Source organism: Arvicanthis niloticus, chromosome 17 (assembly GCF_011762505.2).
Source record: "Arvicanthis niloticus isolate mArvNil1 chromosome 17, mArvNil1.pat.X, whole genome shotgun sequence".
NCBI lineage: Eukaryota > Metazoa > Chordata > Mammalia > Rodentia > Muridae > Arvicanthis > Arvicanthis niloticus.
In genome coordinates this window covers 1,067,893-1,088,210 of record NC_047674.1, presented here as the reverse complement: position 1 = coordinate 1,088,210, position 20,318 = coordinate 1,067,893, and the positions used below count along the sequence as shown (strand labels likewise).

The 20,318-nt window shown below is 37.5% G+C and overlaps 1 protein-coding gene across 3 annotated transcripts in view; it reads right to left on the bottom strand.

The window, feature by feature from the left end:
- Positions 1 to 20,318, bottom strand: part of Tmem232 (transmembrane protein 232) — a 215,055-nt gene that overhangs the window by 8,993 nt on the left and 185,744 nt on the right. The window contains exon 14 of one of the 3 annotated variants that reach the window (XM_076914661.1): positions 15,745 to 15,910. The exons of the other annotated variants lie outside the window; for them this stretch is intronic. Within the exon in view, the coding sequence (XP_076770776.1) occupies positions 15,892 to 15,910 (19 nt within the window). The 3' untranslated portion in view covers positions 15,745 to 15,891. Of the gene's footprint in view, positions 1 to 15,744; positions 15,911 to 20,318 lie in introns of those variants that run through there. 3 annotated transcript variants of the gene reach the window in all.

Genomic DNA, 20,318 nt, shown 5'->3' with positions numbered 1-20,318 from the left:
TCGTCATTATCAACATAATATAAAGGAGGGAGCCACAGCTTTAGCTTATCCTATCAACTACAGGACAAGGGAATGAATAAAAACCATGGTAGTTATGATAAGTCTTTAATGAGTTGAAGAATTCTGGTATTTTATAGTAAGAGAGAAGTAGAGACACTTTTCCTGTAATTCCATGGTCTGGAGTGTTGTCAGTTCGTTCTTCTAATAGCTCCAGCAGGGAATGTGCTTCTGTTCTCTAGGCTTCTGGGGGATTGGCTATCCTTGCTATCCCCTGGCTGAGGCATTATCCTCACATACCTGTTTTTCCAGGGCCACTTCCTCCTGTGCATAGGAATACTATCATTGGATTTAAGATTTATATGACCAAAATAGCTATCACATTGTCTCAGTCTAACTAAACTTTAGATGGGTGTCATTTAGACTGCTGGCTGTTAACTTAAAGCATTTCCCTAAAGCCATCAATTCTAAATTCTCTTTCAGCCCTTTGAAATGTAAATCTCATCTGAGCCTCTCAATAGTTTATAACCTGGGATGTCCTTTTCAATGACCTAGAGCTTTTCCTTTAAGTACAATGGTCTATGGAGTTAGTTAGTCACCATTTGCCAGTCTCTGTGGGAAGCCTGGTAGCCTTAGATAAGTTACAATTAACTAACAGGTCACAGTCACCTAATCGCATTCTTCTCCAGCACTTTCCCACCAGCTGAAAAGCTATCCTGCCTTTTGCTTCAAGTAAGCTGAGTTCAAATGTCTGCTCCTGTTGAGTGTCCTTGAGTAGAGTCACATCAACCTGTTTGATACATCCAGCACAACTTTTCCTTGATGCAGCTGCCTAACTCAAGAGGTCTTATCTTCAGAGCCTGGTATTGGTTACATCTGGAAAGACTTCTTTTGTTTCCAAGTAAAGTCCCACTCACAGGCACTGAGAGTTGGGCTTGGGAAGCATCTTTTAGATAATTCAGTTTGACACACATTGCAAAAGAGTGACAAAATAATCTGGGCAGCAATGGGGAGAGCAGGTGTAGACAAACCCTGAAATACAGTGAGGATGATGTGGCTCAATTCTTCTAGGGTCAATTAAACCAAAACTCATTGCAAAGAGGCTGCTGTCATAAGACTGATAAAGAGACAAGAAAAGGGAAGCAAGGGATGCTGTCACCCAAAACGTCAATGCTCACGTGGAGGACACCGTGAGCAGACATCTGTAGGACCCTGGAAAACTGTGGGAAAGTGGTACAATACAGCTTTTGAGCTTTAAATTTCTAAAGGATGGGTTTTGTATGGTTGTCCCAATAGACCTTGGAGCTGGATAAAAAGAGGTCCCATTTGTGGCTTAGTTTCATTCTTGTCTCAAGGATGGGAAACATACATTGATATTTTCCAAAAGGTGTGAGGGATGGCAAGGTTGTTCTGAAAGCCCTGGAAGTTATCCTAAGAGATGGTTCTGTCAGGACACGGGGACAGGAGGATCACACAGGTTAAGGCATCTATCACCTTGTATCACACCTTCACTATGATAATGGAGGCCTAAAGAAGACCAACACCTCTAGAGACAACAACTATTACACAGGTCAAAGGTTATTTAATAAAGCTGTTTTTAAAGCATCAATGGTCCATAGAAGCAGCCAGAACAAGAATTGTCAAGGCCTCCAAGAAATGGACCATTGGGAATAACCAATATTTTCTAAGTCATGCACCTCCATAGGGACTTTACACAATTGTTTTATGGAGCAAAAGAAAAAAAAAACAAATAAAAGGAGAATTAAAAAACTCAAGGAAAGGAGTTTTATTTAGAAAGAAAGAAGTTAGTAGAGACTTAAAAACCTCAAGGGATTTGTAATGTAAAATTAGATTTCACAGCTCTTAACAGCTCAGAATTGAGGAACAGCACATTAAAAATGTGAGTGCCATATTCGTAGCTAGGTTTGCTCTCAAGGGGCTTGCTTAATACTTAAAAGAAGAGAAAGGTCAGAGGACTGCCTAAGAACCACTAACAATTCCAGCGTCAGTTTTCAGAAATTTTAGAGCAGCACGGAAGGCAAACTTTGACGTTCTGAACCTGAAAATTTGAAAAGACTTTTCAGTATTTCATTTCCCATGAAAATTTGTAATTTGGGGTTGTAGTTGAATCAGAAATAGATTTGAATTAATAGATAGATTGTTCTTGCATCTGATCATGTTAGACAAAATAGCCTCCCACTAATAAAGTTACAACACAGAATAAGGAATTGTTTTGGATGCACTGATTTCAACTAGATTTACATACTTTTAAAATCTGTCTTTATTTACTATGAATGAGTGTTTTGCCTCAATGTCTGAGTACCACATGTGTGCATTGCTGAGGCCAGACGGGGACACTGAATCCTCTAGAACTGGAGTTACAGACAGTTGTCAACTATGGAGGTGCTAGCAATCTAACCTGGGTCCTCTGCAAGAGCAACAAATGCTTCTAAATGCTGAACCATCTCTCCAACCCCATTGCTTTTTTTTTTTTTTCTGTATAAAAACTTCACCATTCATTAAAAGAACTCATACTGAAACTGTAAACATAGACTTTTAAGTAACTATGCTAGTCAGGCTGCCAGCTACAGGTGGTTACAGTGGAAGAGCAGCTTGTCTGGTTGGCATAAGGTGTTGGATTTGCCTGCCACCATTGTGTGTGTGTGTGTGTGTGTGTGTGTGTGTGTGTGTGTGTGTGTGACAGAGAGAGAGAGAGAGAGAGAGAGAGAGAGAGAGAGAGAACAGAAAATGACAATAATGTTCAAATAAAATAGTAAAAAACAGAATTTCATAAAGAAAATAGGACCTTATATGAATTGTTTTCTAATAGTTTATATATTAATGCTAGAATTGAAAGAGTCAACACATGGAAAGTAGAAAATTTATCAGGAGGATGTAACTACAGGAAGAAAAGAAGGTTAGTGAGTGGGAAGAGTTTTGAGCAGTAGATAGAACTTTCTGTCTCAAGTAAGGACCCATACAGAAAGCAAGGGAAGGGATGAGACACACATGTGAACATTCTCACACTAACAGAAAACTGGAAACAAACCAGGTTTACCATTAGTACAAAGGCAAACTAGCAGTTTCTTTATATAACTCTAATACCTTAAAGTGTTATAATTTATTATTTAATATATAAAATATTTAAAATGTAAAAAGTAAATTATTATTTAGATGTAATAAATGAATGAACCCTATAAAATATGAAATCACACAAACAAGGTAAAACAAAAATTATATAGGAAAATATATAGTATAGTTTTACTTATGAACATTCAAACCAAGTAAAAATAAGTAATGCAGTTTTAAGAATGCATATGATTGATGAAAAAAATTTTAAATGTAAAAATGATATAAAATTTATAATATTTTGACCGTTTGCAATGAAGAGAACACCAATCAATTGCAGAAATACAAAGGGTTTCTAGTTTTAGCAACATTCATTGCCTCATTGGAATCATAGGGATTTAACTCTTAATTTTATTGTACTATTATAATCACTTGTGGGATTATTAAATTTGCATAGATATAAGCTAAGTAAAAGCACATTTTTGCACACATGAAGCATATCTGGAGTACATTTTCCTGAATAATCAAAATGAAGTACGAAGTTATCTTTATATAGGTGATTGGAAGCATACAGAGCATAGGATTTTAACATGTGAACCACACAGCAAAACTGAAGTATACTGACTGAGTATGTACCCTGTGCCTATATAGGTCCAACATAAATTATCTGAGGAATATTTTGTATGCTACCACTCAGACCATCCATCCCCAAGAATGTATTCAATTGTTTCCTAGGATGTATGCAAGCCCTGTGTGCTCTCACTGGACAGTGTGACTTCTAGACAAGCCCATGGCAGATCCATCAGAAAACATACCCAGACCTTTTTGATAATACTTGTTGTAAGGTCCTCAGGCTCACATGTTAGAGATACCGCCAAAAGGCTCCATTGTGCAATTTGTGCACCCAGTACTGAACACTTCCTATCTACCCATGGCTTATGTTCCTGTTTTTTCTTGGGCTCTTTTTCTGGGTCCACTGAGAAGCATACCTGTTTCTCTAGGCCCATCTGGTACTACACAATTGTCCTCTGTTTATATCATTCAGCATGGCTAAGTTTAGACCTTACTCGTCCACAGAACACACAGGATTAGATCGTCGTCATAAGTTTCCTTAGCTCAGCAGCCTCCAGCTCCAGTGAGGTACCACGTAGAGCACACTATGAGCCACTATCTCCCATCTCATGGTCCCAGAACACACAATGTAAGAAATCATGAGTCACAAGAAGTTTAATGACAAGTACAGTGTATTTGGCATAATTCTAACACCTCAGTGGATGTTTTAACGGTACATAGGGAGCTTCCGAATTTCAAGAGTGCTGCTCTGCTGAATGTTGACGTGGTAGATACTGCTGATAAAATTACTCATGGTCTGAGGTCAGTGTTTCTATTTTGGTCAAGCTTTAAGAATGACATATATAGCTTGATCGTGCTAGCCCTTTATGTCCTGGGAATACTTTTATTCTTGTCTATTATGTTAAAGCTTGTCTTTAATAACTTAAACATGTTGGCAGCTAACGTGCATGGCTTGAACCTGAAAATGAACCCTCAGAGTTATTAAATTAACAGGCTGGCAAGCCAAGGATAGGTAAGATTCTGCAGAGAGCCTTACCAACCTAAGATATAAATGCATTGTTTTGGATAATGCATATTTCATGAAGGGTAAGGAAAACATTCTTATTAGAATGACCTAAGACAAGCTCAGTCTTATTAATGAAATAAAGAGATGCAGAGAGCCTTTGGGGCTGCTCAGCAAGAATCTGACATGGGCCAAGGACAAGGAAATGGGCTGCATGGCAGAAATATGACATTGCCCAAGTACAAGGAAGTAGGCTTCAGCTAGGAATCTGACATTAGGCTAGAACAAAGAAATAATTTCAGGCAGGAATTTAAATCTTAGGCCAGAACAAAGAAGAAATCTCAGGGAGGAACCTAAATATTAGGCTAAAACAAGCAAGTAATTTCAGACAGAAATCTAAATTTTAGGCTAGAACAAGGAAATAGGCTTCAGACATGAAAATGACTTTGGGCTAGGACAGGAAAATAGGCTCAGATACTTTGGTCATCCTGATAAGCCCTTAGAAACAGTGATCACAGGAGTGTTCATGTAATTGAGTTTAATGCCTTGCTTTTTCTTTGACTATTTGTGTTTACTGTATTGCTTATTCCTTGATTATTTGCATCTATTGTATTGCTATACCCTCAAACTAGAACTGACCTTAATATATGCATGTAATCAAAGTGGTAAAAAAGCATAAAGGAGGAGGGGGGATGGGATAGAGGGCTCTAGGGAGAGGAAATAGGGAAAGGGGATGACATCTGTACTGTAAATAAATAAAATATCTAATTAAAAATAAATAAATAAAAGATACATAAAAAATAAAAATTAAGAAAAAGAAATCATGAGTCTTTTTCCCCCTCTGATAAAACACATTTATTCTGTACTTAATGTGATTCACCTAACACTGCATCATGTTTGTATTGCTTTACCTTGTTACAGGATCTATGCATATTTTACTGTTGGATTATATGGCTGGGGATGGAGGGATTCAAATCATGTATTTGTTTTCTCTCAGTATAGTTTGCAGAAAATTAGACTGGAAGTCAGAATTCAAACTGATCGTAACTTCCTCAAGGCTCTGCAAGTCTCTGAGCATGTTGACAGTGCCTTACCTACAGGCTACTCAGAAAGGTCATTGAGCCCTCAGAAAGGGAGACCTGAACCATCTGTTAAATCTTCAGTTACATTTCTCTTATTTCCATTCATTTTCCTTAAGAACCATTCCTTGTCTCTAGAAACTGTTTCAAATTTTCATGGACAGATTCAAATACGAGTTTTAGATTCAAAGCCCACCTGTCAGATTTAATTTTTCATGAATTTCTCAGAGAGGGAGTTTTTAATCAGGTGATTTACTGAGCACCTGAGGAAAGATCTTTATCCCAATTAAATATTTTTATTTTCCATTTGGGATTGCTGAGTGGTACAAATTGTAAAACCTATCTGATTATACTTTGAATATTACTTTTATTTGCTTTGCTTGAATTGGCTCACCTAAGTACAGTCTCAAGTTTGTACATAGCTGCTCAGAAAGAGTAAGATTTTTGAAGCACTTTACATAAAACTTAGCATTTAAATAAACACCGAAACACTAAAACTGAACTAACAGCAAGCCCATTTTCTTGGCTACTTTAAAAAGATAGATTTGCTCTCAACTGGCTATTATTTTGACTGCCACCTCTTCCCACATTTAAAATCTCTTATAACAACTAATCAGAGACTTTTTGTGTCATTTTTAGATTTTAATCTGTCTGTAGGTCACAGTCTACCAAATGCTAGTGAAAATGTTCTGTTTTCCCTCCCCTCCAACAGCAATAGCTAGATGTTCTGGTAACTACTTAACGTGGAAAAGAATCAGAGGGAGACTCCAGGGCCATTGGGCTTCTAACATTCCCAGTAAAGCTGTCCCAGGGGCTCTGTCTAAGACATTGGCTTCTACAGTGTCCGGCTCAATATTCCCTACCAGCCAGGTTATTGATCTAGTGGTTCCTATATACAACTTCAGCTGGAAAGTTTCAAGTATCTTTATGTTGAATAGAGACTACAGAAGCAACAAATCAACACATAATAAATGCCTTTAATTTTTTTTGCAATTGATGAGCAAAGTAGCCTCTATACATGCTCCGTGGAAGAAATTCTTTCTATATTTCTAGACTCAAAATGTTCCAGTTTGGAGTCAATAGAATCTGCTGATACTCTCACACTGCCCACTCAGTGAATGCCCTCCTGCAGTTTGTCGACGATCTCCTAAGTCAATTTATAGATCAGAGTCTGAGGCTTTTTCATTACTTAAACTATAGACACTAATCTATGTAATTTTCACAACAGGATTGTGATATGTTTGGTGGAGAAAAAAAAAGATGCTGTCAGGATGATATGCAAGCAATTTCACAAAGCAGGTGACCCAAGAGTGTAACTCCGACTGCCCCTCTGAAACAAATCTGGAGACTGAGTAGAATTCGTGGAGAATATGACATATGATATATGATGTAGGACGTACAACGCAAGTAACCAGACATAGCAATGTCCTCTGAAAGGCAAGACTGGTGGAGAATAAGGGATGTTTTCCAGATAGCACATGTTGAATTTTAGTGGCTTTAGTTGTTTGGTAGGTTAGTTAATTTTTTTTTTTCATTTTTTTTTTTGGGGGGGGGAGTAGGGGATGGGATTGTTTTGGTTTTGGCTTTATTTTGTCTTGTTATTTTGTGGGCATTTTTTTTTGGTTGGTTTGGTTTGATTTGCTTGTGTTCATTGAAATTGGCTGCTCTCATGGCCTGTTAGGATATTGCCACCCTGGGAATATTCTATCAAGACATTTTTTCCAAGTCTGTTTTCTCTTTGGACCAACCCCTGCTTCCTGTCCATTTCCTGGCCTGATTCCTCATTTGAGAGAGCACAGTAAGAAGTTTCTCAAAGTATAACTGGTGAGAGAAAGTTAGTAGTGAGAAGTTCAGTGCTGCACTGTCAGATTCAATAGACCTTGGTCGGATATATTCAGATGTCTTTTGTTATCTTAACTCAGTTTTAACAGAATAACTATCTTAACAGAATAAACTTTATATGAAATCTTCCTAGCTAACCAAATCTTATCAGCCAAATATAACCAGAGATAGTCACAGTTCTAGTGTTAGTATAATTAGTTTTCAACACCCTGAAGCAATTGTTTCACTGACTTGCCTCTGGTACATGGTATCATCATCATAAAGAAAATGATGTTAACCATGACATTGCATCTATTTTTTCATGAACCTCTTGCCTATCATTTGTGTTTATGAATGAAATAATACAAAGACAATTGGAAACTCTGGTTGGGTTACTGAGTATGGTGAAAAAATCACTCTCATTAGGTAGTGATTATGTGAGTTACATAATGCTACATAACAAATTAGGAGGCTAAAATAACAAACATTAATCTTCTCAGTTTTTCTGGGTCAAGAATTTGGACAGTGCCCAACACAGAAAGATACTGCCACTGGGTACCTCAGCCATCTCAAAGCTCAGTCAAGTGAGCACCTACTTATGACTTTACTCACAAGACTTTTGGTTAGACACATCAATTTCTTGCTCCTTCCACCTGTCTTTTAAAGCAAGCTTAAAACGTGGCAATTGATTTTCTTCAGGTTGAGTGCCTCTACTATAAATGTCACATTTGTTACCTAACCTTAGAAGTGTCTTCTCATCTCATCTGACCCATTCTATTACTTAGAAGTTAAGAATTAAGTTTGTACCACATTCAGTGAAACACACTAGACACTGTCATGTACATTCAGTAGTCAAGGATTACTGAAAGTGATTGTAGAGCTGCCCTCTCTGGAGTCAAGCCCCTTTTCTTAGGAAAATCCAGTTTTTAGCATGTGTGAACCTTTTCTGCTGTATTGAGACAAGGCCATCTGATAGTCCATGCCTGGATGTGTCTGTCACTCTGAACCCTGAGGTGAGAAATGTAAGGGTAGAAGTTACAGATAAAGTGGGAGCTCCAAGTCCGGTAAGCAGTTTCAGACGAAGTCTACATGTATTTCAGACTATAGCCTTGTAGCTTTGAAGGCTTGTAAGCAGGGAAGCACTGTGATCAGAATTCTGTTTCAAAATGATTGTTCTGATGATTGTGCAGATTGAGGAAGGAGTACTCAGAGATGTGGGACCATCTCTGAAGCAATTGAGGTAGAATGTCAGTGGTGACTATGAAAGATTGGAAGGGTGATTGTAGGAGAGGACCAACTGGTTGCCTTGGCAACCATAAGAATTTGGAGGAAGAAATAGAAAGGAGGTGAAGAGTGTGTGATTTCCTTTCTGCTGGATAATATACTTGATAGTACCCAACTTGAAGTTTCAGGGGAGTGAGCTGCTAGGGATGCCAAAGTTGAGTGTCCCATGACTGATATACTCGAGATTTTAATTTTAATGTACTGGCCTTTGGGACATGTTTCTTTAATTTTAAGATACACTGACATTATTAGTGATGGTGAACAACATCAGGTTTGGCAATTATCCTTTTTGTTTTCAGTAGTGTAAATTGACTCCAGGGCTTCCTGCATGCTAGGCATACACTCTTCCACTGAGCTACATCCATGGTTCCAAGTTCTTATTTTAAAGTAGAATGTCCTGGACTTGGCTTGTCAGTCTTATTCATTACAGCATGGCTCTTGGATAAAGTCTGCTTAGTGGAGTCACAGCAGGCATGCTGAAAACCAGGAAGCAAAACCTGGAAGCAATACATTCTGTGGGGCAATACAATGAGCTAGGTGTCACTGGAGCCATTTAAATAGAAGTAAAGAAACTGCTTTTCAGATTCCAGAATCTAAAAATGGGCATAACCATTAGATTTTAAGACACCAGAAGCACAAGTCCCCCTAGGGACTGATGCCATAGCACCAAGGGGTGGTTTTGCCCTCCCTGTTTCACATTTCTTACATTTATAATTAGACTTTATAAGATATAGAGTAATTTAAAAAGCAAATAGAAGAAAATGGAAGGGTAGAAATTATGGTATATCCTAGAAAGGATACTTATCACTAATAAGAGTTCATGGAGGAGAAAAAGAAAAAACTTGGGGCAAGGGGGGCTGAAAAGTCTTAGTTTTAAGACAGAGTAAGAATTATCATTGCTGACATTTCTGAGGTGCAGGAACAATAGATGGGGGAATGTCACATCCTAGTTTTCATGAGCTATTTCTTCTGTTTTATATGACCATGGCTATCTCATGGGACATTCATGAGGTAAGGCCTACTAACTCTTCCTCAGGGCAATATAGATGGAGGCTTATGAGAATATTAGAATTAAAGGGATTCAAGGGGCTCATGAGAATTCCAAGGTTCAAGACCCCTTATGAGACTCTTCTCTTCTCTGAGACTATATAAAGGGTAAATAATTTACTTTTGGTTGTATAGCTACCCATACATTAGCCAAAAAACTCCTCTACACTGAGGGTGGAGGGGACTCTTCAGGTATATATAAGTAACCAAGGATACTTCCTGGTGGTATAGATGCCTTTCAGTCATCTACATTCTGTAAGTAACCTCAATAAACTCAGTGGTTCACCAAGCTGAACTTGGCTGGAATTTTTTATTTTATCTACATGTTTCCTCTCTATATGATGCTAATGAGTGAGGTTTTGTTGTTGTTATTATACATCTCAGGAAAGTCACATAATGCCAGCACAACTATAATACATAAATGTCCCCAAGAAGAGCTCAGAAACAGGTTAGGCATTTTGACCATCACCATGCCGCATAGATGTAGACCTAAATGGCCTCCCACTGTCACATAAATATGAAAGGAGGGACACAGAGACAACTTACAAATATATCTTACTGATAAATCCCAGTCCTCTGTAGAGTTCACTTTCATAAACATAGCAAGTAGGAGAAAGTTGTCAAAAAGTCTTGAAATCATCAAGGAAAGAATGTCCATAAATCATTCCATAGATAAAGAAGAAGATATAATTCTAAAAATAGTATTTTGTAATAACTGGGGAAAGGGAAGAGAAAACTGGTACTCTATACTTCTGGGAAAGATATATAATATCTATAAAATAGTAGGACATGTTTGTAAAAATGGAACAAAGAAAAAACACTGTAAAATGAGAATGAATGAGTGGAAAGCCAAGGGTCACAGTAAAGATAAACAAACAACAGCAATCAACAGGACAGAAAAGATGCCATGAAAATAAATCTGTGGCATGAAGCACCCACTTAAGATCTCCAAGTTCAAAGGAAAACATGAACTCAAAACAGAGAAGACAAACTGAGTACATCTGTCATGGTTGGAACCCCAGCACTCAGGACTTGAGGCAGGAGGATCATAAACTCGAGGTCAACCTTCATTACAGGGTGTGTTTGGATTTCCTTACTTTTTGTTTTGTTTTGGTTCTTGGTTGACTTGGAGTTTTTTAAATCTTGGAAATTTTCTTATTTATTTTCCCAAATATCTCATTTTTATTAACCTCTTAAACTGTAGCAAGTTCTGCCACGCTAAAGCTAACCCCCACTCTGTTGTGCTTTCTACAAAAGCTGGGAAATAAAGGAAGTTGCTCTAAATGTTTAACTGTTAAATGACTCAAGCACTAACTAATCAGAACAGGTGACATGGGTTCTGATGCAGGATACCAGTGACCAAATGCAGCTGTACAGTGCCCTGGCCCACTCTTTGGATGTACACACTCCAGTTCATACATGTGCTCTTCAAGCCAAAACTGCAATGAACACATCAGAACCTCTAAAGTGTTTGCCTTGTGTTGAAGTAATTATTTAAAATGCCCACTGGTCAAGCTGACTATCTAAGCTGGGGTGGCTCTGCCTTGCTCAGCCACCATGTTCTGTGGCTGGAGGCCATGTGCGCACTGCAACTAGAAACGGCCAGCCAGAAACACCAGCCCTGCCACGAGATGCCAGCATGGGAGATGGCTCTGAAAATCTTCCTCACTGACTCTGTAAGGCTGGGCATTGCCCAGACCATCCCACCATCCACGCGGGCCCAGTAGGAAATTAGACTCTAATGCTTAAATATTAATCAAAGGCTTCATATGTTTGGTAATGCTTAATAACAATATGCGCATACAATTAGAGTTGTTTCCCAATTAGCTAACATAATATAAGTTGTTACCCGCGACTGATCTCGATACCTGCGTGGCTCTTCATCCTCCTACATCTCTGCCCTCTCTAGCTCCTCCTCTTCCTTTTCTTCTTCCTCTCCTTACTCCTCCCACCTTAGCTCCTCCTATGGCCTTATGCATACAGCTGGACTACATTATAGCTCTATCAGGTCCCAGCAACAAAACAGTAACTCCAGCCTTCCAACCTGAGTCAGTTAACTGTACATATCTAACCATCCATACATGCCTGTCTTGGTTATCATTACCCTCAGAAATGGCATGATGGACTCAGGGAAAGGTTGAGGCACATAATCAAAATGTTTATGTTACTGAATGACCACATGTCAGGCCAACAGACAAAGCATACCATGTCAGCCTGTAATGGGAGAAAAATATATGTTCATCGTACTAAACTATTGTTAATTTATGGTCAGAATGTGGAAATAGCTTTGTTCGGGTAAGTTGCTGACCCTTCTGTTTCTTTAGCACTCTGTTCTCTTAGGGGAAAGCTCAGTTTATGATCCACGCACTGTTGCTTAAACATCTTCCTTTAAACTGAAAATGCTCAGGTAATTTTATTTTCAAAAGCTGTGTGTGTGTGTGTGTGTGTGTGTGTGTGTGCATGCGTGTATGCTTCCTGAAAATACACCCTTTAGATAATCACATTTATAATCATTTGATCATTTAATAATTATCAAATGAGAACTGTGTATTATGCTGCATTTCAATGGCTCTGGATCTTTGCTTTAATTTTTAAACACTGTTCCCGTCGTCACCTGGACTATCTCTCCGCCTTCTTTGTCCTAAGCTACTTCCTTCTTCAAGGCTCAGCTAACTCACTTGCCAATCGACTGAACGTGTTTCCTAGTCTTTTCCACTGAATCTCCTTTCAGGAATCCTTCTAGCCCTTTATCTTCCTTACAGTTTTATTATTTATAATTAAAATAACTATTTATAAAAACTACTAAATATTAAAAGTCTCAGAGGATGCAGTATATTTCCAAGTATGGCATCTTTTCTGTGAACATAAGTAATATAAGTTTTTTACAGTTCAGTAGTTTATTTAAAAACAAATTTATTTACAAATAAATGCTAATATACTCAAAGATGTTTCAGTTACTGTTAGCATTCATTGGTTAAATGAGCCTCATTCAGTTTTGGCCATGTCTTTATGTGTCCCTTCCTAAGGAAAGGTAGCTACAGTATCTTGTAGTATCAGCTCAACCCTTAAGACTGTAGTAAAATAAAAATTTTCCCTTGTGCCAAAAACTTGACAAATATGTTCAAAAGCAGACAATATGAATTGATTAATGGAATTCATTTTTTGTTGCTAAATAGAATATTAATCACATTCTAAGCAGGGAAATGTGTTTTGTATCACACGTAAGTGGTGCAAATATTGCCTAAATGGTTGGCTAGTAGCTTACAACATTTTAGTTTATTTTCAGACTCCTCTCAATTTTGAACAAAACAACAGAACACACTTGTATTTGAAGAACTCATCCCGATCACTTTAATTTCCTTGGGATTGATTTTGCAGCCTCTGAGCTACAGGAAGTGTTTTGTTCCGTGTGCATACAGACAACCCTGAGTGATTTAAAATGAGCCAGGTCAGTGCGGATCAATTTAGGCCATGGTGACCCATGAGGAGATGCAAATTAGGATTCTGCAACTGAGACCAAAAATAGATTTTGTCAAATGCTCTCTGTGTAGTTTCTTTAAATCATATTAAGAAGGACAACTGTGAAAACCCCCAACTATACTACAGCAGTACAAAGGAAAGGCAATGAAAGAGACAAACAAATGAGAGATTTCCAAGTAGATGAACTTGCCAAAGCACCATCTCCATTTTCATCCTGTGTCATTCCCAGTTAACGAGGAAAGGCCCATAGGAGGAGGAAATGCAACAAAAACTGCTAAATGCTTCACAGCAGCTGTGTGTGCCACACACTTCTTTTGGTGGCAGCCAGCAGTCTTCTATTCCTAGCACAGCATCCAGGCCCCACCCATGCACATATGTGCATACTTCCTAGCATGTAAAGAGCTTAACTGGAAGCTTTTGGGAGAAGCAGCATGAAAACAAACAAACAAACAAAATAGTCACTAATTGTTGAAGTGATTGCACCTGAAAGAAAACATGGAATTACATTATTTAATAGTAAGTGTTTCTGTGGGAAGCCATGGCAAGGCCTTACTCTTGGCAAACACTCACCCTTGGCTCTCCTATCTACTATTCTTCTTTCTGCTTACCTTCCATGATTCACTTGTCAGTTCTCAGAACTTCAAACAAGGCCTCATAGCAACCCACCTTAGTAACCCCTCCTCCTGATCTCTAGATTTAGACAACATCCTGCTAGATAGATGTTTTCAGAATCCCTGGTAAGCCTGGAAAGGCTTTGTGAGAATAACTTAGACCCCCCACAGCTACAGCTAGCTTCCTCCACCTGCAAAGCCCTCTTTCCTTTCCTACCCCTCCCCATATCCTGTTTTTAGAGTATATAACTTGTGTGAACAATAAAAATTTTGCCAGCTTGATCAGACTTCTTGACTTGCTGTGCCTCCTTATTTTCTCACGCATCTCAGTCCTCTCTACAGTGTGTAAGGGTCCCACTTGATTGTCCAGTTGGCCTGGACATGTTTCTATGTCTGCTCAGTAAATAATTTGTTACTTCACTGTAAATGACCTCATAGCTTCTTTTCTTTTCCACACCACAGGAGGCCTTCCTAGGATTTGTATAGATTTCTTGTGTTAAGCACCTACTGTAAAAGACTTTCAATCTCTGTCATACACCCTAGCAATAATCTTAAGAACTCGATTACAAGTACATAATACAATCGATCTACAGACATATTTTCATTTGGACAGGATTCCAGATTTGGTGAAATGCAAAGATTTCAGCTCTGCTTCTGTTCCTAGCTACCTGTGTTGCCCATCAGCCTGCAGGCCTCACCTCATCATTGGAACCTCTCTTTGGAGTCATTATTTCTCTGTCTGCACTCTGAGAGGCTTGAGTTTTCCATTGTGACTCTCTGCTTGATTCATCTACTATTTACTTTTTAATCAACAAAGGCTCAGTTTCATATGCAAGAATTGAAGTCCAGTGGTCACCACCTTGGGCAGTTTGAACTGCATATGGGGTATTTCCAGGCTGCAAGAATATTTTAAAAAATGAAAGAGATCAAATAAGAATAAAAAAAAATGCTAAACGTATATGCATCTGAAATCTATGACTGAATATATAAAGTAAGGGTAATGGAGTTAAAAAAAAAAGAAAATTTCATAATTATACTTGAGCACTTCTGCAGTTTCCTCTCAATACTTAATATAGAATGTAGAAAGAAAACCAGTAAGGACAAAGGAGACTGAAAAACACAAACAAATGACTCCATGTAATTAAGAATAGAACTATCACAGAAGAATATAAAGAATTTTTAAGTACACAAGGAACAATCCCAAAATTAGATGATATTCAGGATCATAAATCAAATCACAATAAATATAAGAGGATAAAAATCATATGAACCATGAAACCTAGATTAAGCTAGGAAAAAAGTGACAGAAAAAAATTTAGGAATTCTTCAGGTATTCAGAATTACAATTTATATTTCTACATGCCATGTGGTTCAAAGGTGAAGACATAAGGATTAGGAAGTAGCCAAAAATAACAAAATGCTCCATGTTGTTAAAGTAGTAGTTAGAAAGAAATGCATATAGGGACACCTAGAATGCTCATTACGTTAGGAAATTTTATAAACGCTTCAAGTCATGATCTTTTACTTTAAGAAACTAATAAACAAAAACAAATTGTATTCTTACAAGTAAAGGGAAGTACAACAAATCCATTGATTAGCAAATGAAATTGAGAGGCAGAGCAAGCAAGCAAACAGAAGCCAAATCTCTGGTCTCTTTAAACAGGAATTTTATGAAAGAAGACCACAAATGGGTCAAAATTAGAATATAAAAAGAAATCTCATTTTAGAAGCTCTGACACTTTAAAAAGTATAATACTACAATTGAATTAAATCTCATCACTTCAGCAACAGGGATATGATGGGCAAATGTCATGAAAGGCATGAAATAGAGTAGACATTCTTTCAAAAAGGAATGGAGATGATGTGACTTTGAAATACACTGTAGCAGTTGGGCTCCCATGCAGAAGGATGCGTTGCCGTGTCAGCGTCAGCTGTGCTCTGCAAAGCTTTAAGGAAAAAAAATCATGTCAATTCAGTGGACACTCTTCATTAGAACCTCAATCTCCAACCAAAGGCCAGGGATGTCCTGACCCTAAAACTATGAAAGATGGTGCCAGCAAATGATAATGATAACATATCAATGAATGTGGATATAAATAATTAAGCAATCAAATAGAATTGAGCAAGAAATCAAATGATACATAAAACAAAGTCAGTCACATTTTGGGAGGATCTTTGACAAGTGATGCTTTGTCAAGACTGTTTTTTTCCTTACATGTATATATTATGTATACATTTTTCATTATGTATATATTATGGTTTCCAGCTTTGTGTTTTTAGGGAATTTCGTGTGTGAGAACATGTGTATCTCTGTGTTTATAGTGTTTCTTGAGTTTTTCTTTTGCTCTTCTATTTATTCGCTCATTCACTTTGTTCGGCTATGATTTGTTTGTTTCATTTTAATATTTTTAGATGCTTGTTTGTATCCTCGTGAGAGAAGATAAGAAATGATGTAGCTCTGGGTTAGTGACATGGTGAAAATCTTGGAAGAGTTAGAAGAGGAGACCATAATCAGAATATTGTATGAAAAAAATCTAGTCTCAATAAAAACAATAAACTAAGTCATTTTCCATTAGATTGTAAAAGCAGAAAAGAACAGAGGCAGGGAAGAAGGGAGGGAGCAGAGAGAGGGAGGGAAAGAGGTACATAATATTCCTGAGCTTGAGTAGTAAGCACTGAAGAGATTCCATTTTCCAGGAGACCTACCAGTGGAAAATAATCTCACTGAAAAACTTGAAGGATTTTAAGTAGTCACAGACAAACTAGAATTTACTCTACTCTGTGGGCTGCATCATACACAAGTCCATGTGCATGTGATTCACGGGATCCTTGTCAGTTCATGTCTGCTATCTTCAGCTCCATCCTTTTCTGCCCGTTTCTTTTCTGGATTTGTTATGATTATTTTTACTTATTTTCTTCTAATTCTATGGGTGTTTTTCATTTAAAGACGATTTCTATATCCCTCTATGTGTTTGGAGCCAGTCAGAGGCAATGAGATGCTTGAGGAGTTAAAGCACGAGTCTGCTGTGCTGCTTGGCTAGGTTCTGCTGTATAAAATGTTCCAAATACATATTTGCTAAGCCAACTTGTTTAATATGACATCTAAAATGAAACAATATACCTATATTCTATTTAATTCCTGTCTCTTGTTCTTATTTTCAATATATTATCAAGCGTCAAATAAAAACGCATACCCTACACTTCCAGTAAAGTACCAAATTTAGTTCATTAGGGTAACTAGTCTTTGGGCATCTTTGAGGAGACAGAGTATTTCTATTTCCAGCACATTGAACAGCCTTGTTTACATTCATTTTTGTTTACATATTTCCTGAAGCAAATATAGGTATTAAAGTGTACATTTTACATCACTGCATTAGAAACACCAACTTTCTGTGATTTCCATCTGTATTGGCAGCAGGCCCTGGCCCCTGATGATAGGTAAGCATGACAGAAAAATCTCTAGTTTGTGTGGACCAACTTCGTTTTTAATGAAGATTTTATTCTTTGATGCAGCAGCAGGTTGGTGTTGCTCAATGTCAAAAGGCTCATGAAGCTTCAAAGACAAAGTACAAAGACTGATCTTAAAAATACAAAGATCAAAGGTTGATTTTTTTAACCTTATGAGTAAGTCTTCCCTTTTTACCTTATACTACTGAATTTAATACTTTACCAAAACATATATACTAATTGAAATTCAAAAATAGAAGTAGCTTATTTCAATAAGTAATTAATAAAAATTGAAAATCTATTTCAAGAAAATGCTAACTCATAACTAGTTAAAATTTTGGGAGTAAAATATTTTTTAACTTTATGGCAATGCAAAAGAAAAGTTAGCCAAAAAGCTATAACTATTAAAATTAGGGGATAAGCACTTAATAGGAAACAGGATGTTTAATAATAACAAAATAATAATAATAAATTTTCCCTGAAAATTTGTTAATTAGAAAAGAAATGGAAAGTAACTTTCCAACAAGAATAGATTAGACACCCCTGACCCAAGTGTTGACAGTTACCAATAACAGAAGCGGGTAATAGACCCCTGATATGGCATTTAACAGTACATGTTGAGTCTCTGATATTCATGCTGAAGATGGATAACCTGAAGCTAACCTGGATGAAAAACAGTCATATGAGCTTCATTCCACAAAGTAATCTCCTGTGCTCCCTAGAAAGATCAAGACAAAGAAACACAAAGAAAAGTTGGGGGATGTTTCAAATAAAGAGAAAACAGAGAAGCAGCAACTGAACACAAGTGCTATGCAGCCTTGTACCAGAGGCTGGACCTGGAGGAACAGTACCTACAAGAGAGTGTAAGACGGTAGAAACAACTGGTCGTGACCAGTTTCATGATAGCATTATATTAATTTCTATCTCCCGATTTTGAGAATTGCTGTGTGGTCATATATAAAGAGTTTTCTTTCTCTATGTTTGAAGCAATTGAAAGGGAGCACACGGAAAAAGCTTACAGAGAATGCCAAATAGTTACTTAATATAAAACACTGCAAGGCTTTTGTTACATCTGCTTAATTACTTGATGGAATATTATTTTAAAATTATCTTTAAGGAAACTTTTCTATTTATACACAACACACACACACATACACACACACACACACACACACACACGCTACTGCCACTATATACAAACAGTATTATGTCTATCATTTGGATATTTACTAGCTATGTAAAACTTTATATGATCTAGAAATTAAATGTATTAATGTTGTTCATTCAGGCCTGCCTTTCCATATCTGTGTAAGCCCTTCTTTATTTTATGTTTATAATATTGTCCCTGTTGTCTGCAACATATATGTCCAAACATATATATGGGCTATTCCTATATTTTTGGCCAACCTTTTTCATGCCTCAGATTATTGTACTGATGGGCTCTGTTGGTCCTACTTTTAAACCACTAACTCCATTACTCCCTCCTTATTCCAAGTCTGTGAATTCATCTCATCAGTATTACCCTAGCTTGCCCGCCTGGTCTCACATGTTGTTCAGATACACTAGCCTTTCTTCTGTCCCTTAGTAAACTAAGCTGACTGATTTCCATTGTGGGGCTTTTGCGGTTGCTCTCTGAAATACGCAGAGTCTAAGTTTTCAGGCTGTCATGTCTGTAACCTACAGGCCTCAGATCAGTTGTCACCAGCTAGGAGCAGCCTTTCCTACTCACATTCTATAAAGGAGCCACACTCGAATTTCCTTTTCCATTCCTGAAACGTTTATGGGCTCTCACGGTGCTTTGCTGCTGTGTTGTTCACTGTGTTGATTCCAGGTAAAAACTAAAGATGCTGAGGAAGGGAAGCAAAAACATCTCTCTCCAAGCCTGGACAAACTAAGTTTGGAATCTAGACCTCTGAGTGCTGACAGTCTGCTAAGTGTTTGCAACTGGAAGACTGTCATAAATGAAGAGGAAACCTGGGATCCCAGCCTAGCTGCATATGGTGTAACCTTTAAGTTCAAATTTATTCAGATGACTCTCATAGTTAAATGAATCATCTTTATGTAATAAGAAAAAAATTGACACACACAAAGTAGGAAAAATATTCTGTATTTTTAAAACATACAGAGAGAACCAACCATTTTGAACAAAAAAATAACTGGGATAATAATAATAGTAATAATATATATATGTATATATGTGTGTATATAGTTTAGAAAGATTATACATATATATATGTGTGTGTGTATCTTTTGTTTATGTATCATCTATCCATCTAGCTATCCTAACTCTATATCTACCAATTCATTCTATCTATATATTTATCATCTATCATTTATTTATCTATATGCCTATTTATAAATCTATCTATCATCTTCCATCAATCTATTGTAAAAGTTTTTGATTCCAGCAACTAAACTGCATGCATTTCAAAGGACCTGAATACAGCGACTCAGAAGGAAGCCATGCCAGTGTCTCTACTGCTAAGTTCATGAGGGAAACTCATGAGAGAGCCTATGGCTGCTTTTCATGCTTATGAATTGATAGTTTCTTCCTAGAGTGATAGAAGCCATCGGGAGTTCTTCACTGTGGAGAGAGAAGGGGAAGCTGTCTTCATTGGTTGCCATGCATTAGCATGAATATGCTGGTAAATGAAGACCAGAAAAATCAGGTCAAGAGGATCAGCCTTCTTGATAGGGTCTTGGTAACACGCTATCGGTGAGGCATCAGACTTATTTCCTTACAGCTGTGTTCCACGTTCAGCATTCTATTTGTCACTGGCACCTTCACCTGACAAAATGTCACATCAGACTCCTGAAGCTATTGGCTGTGATTGATGGCTCGTGTCCTGTGGTAAGGCAGGGTTCATAGATGTGCCACCAACCAGCCACTTAACTCACCTTAGGTTA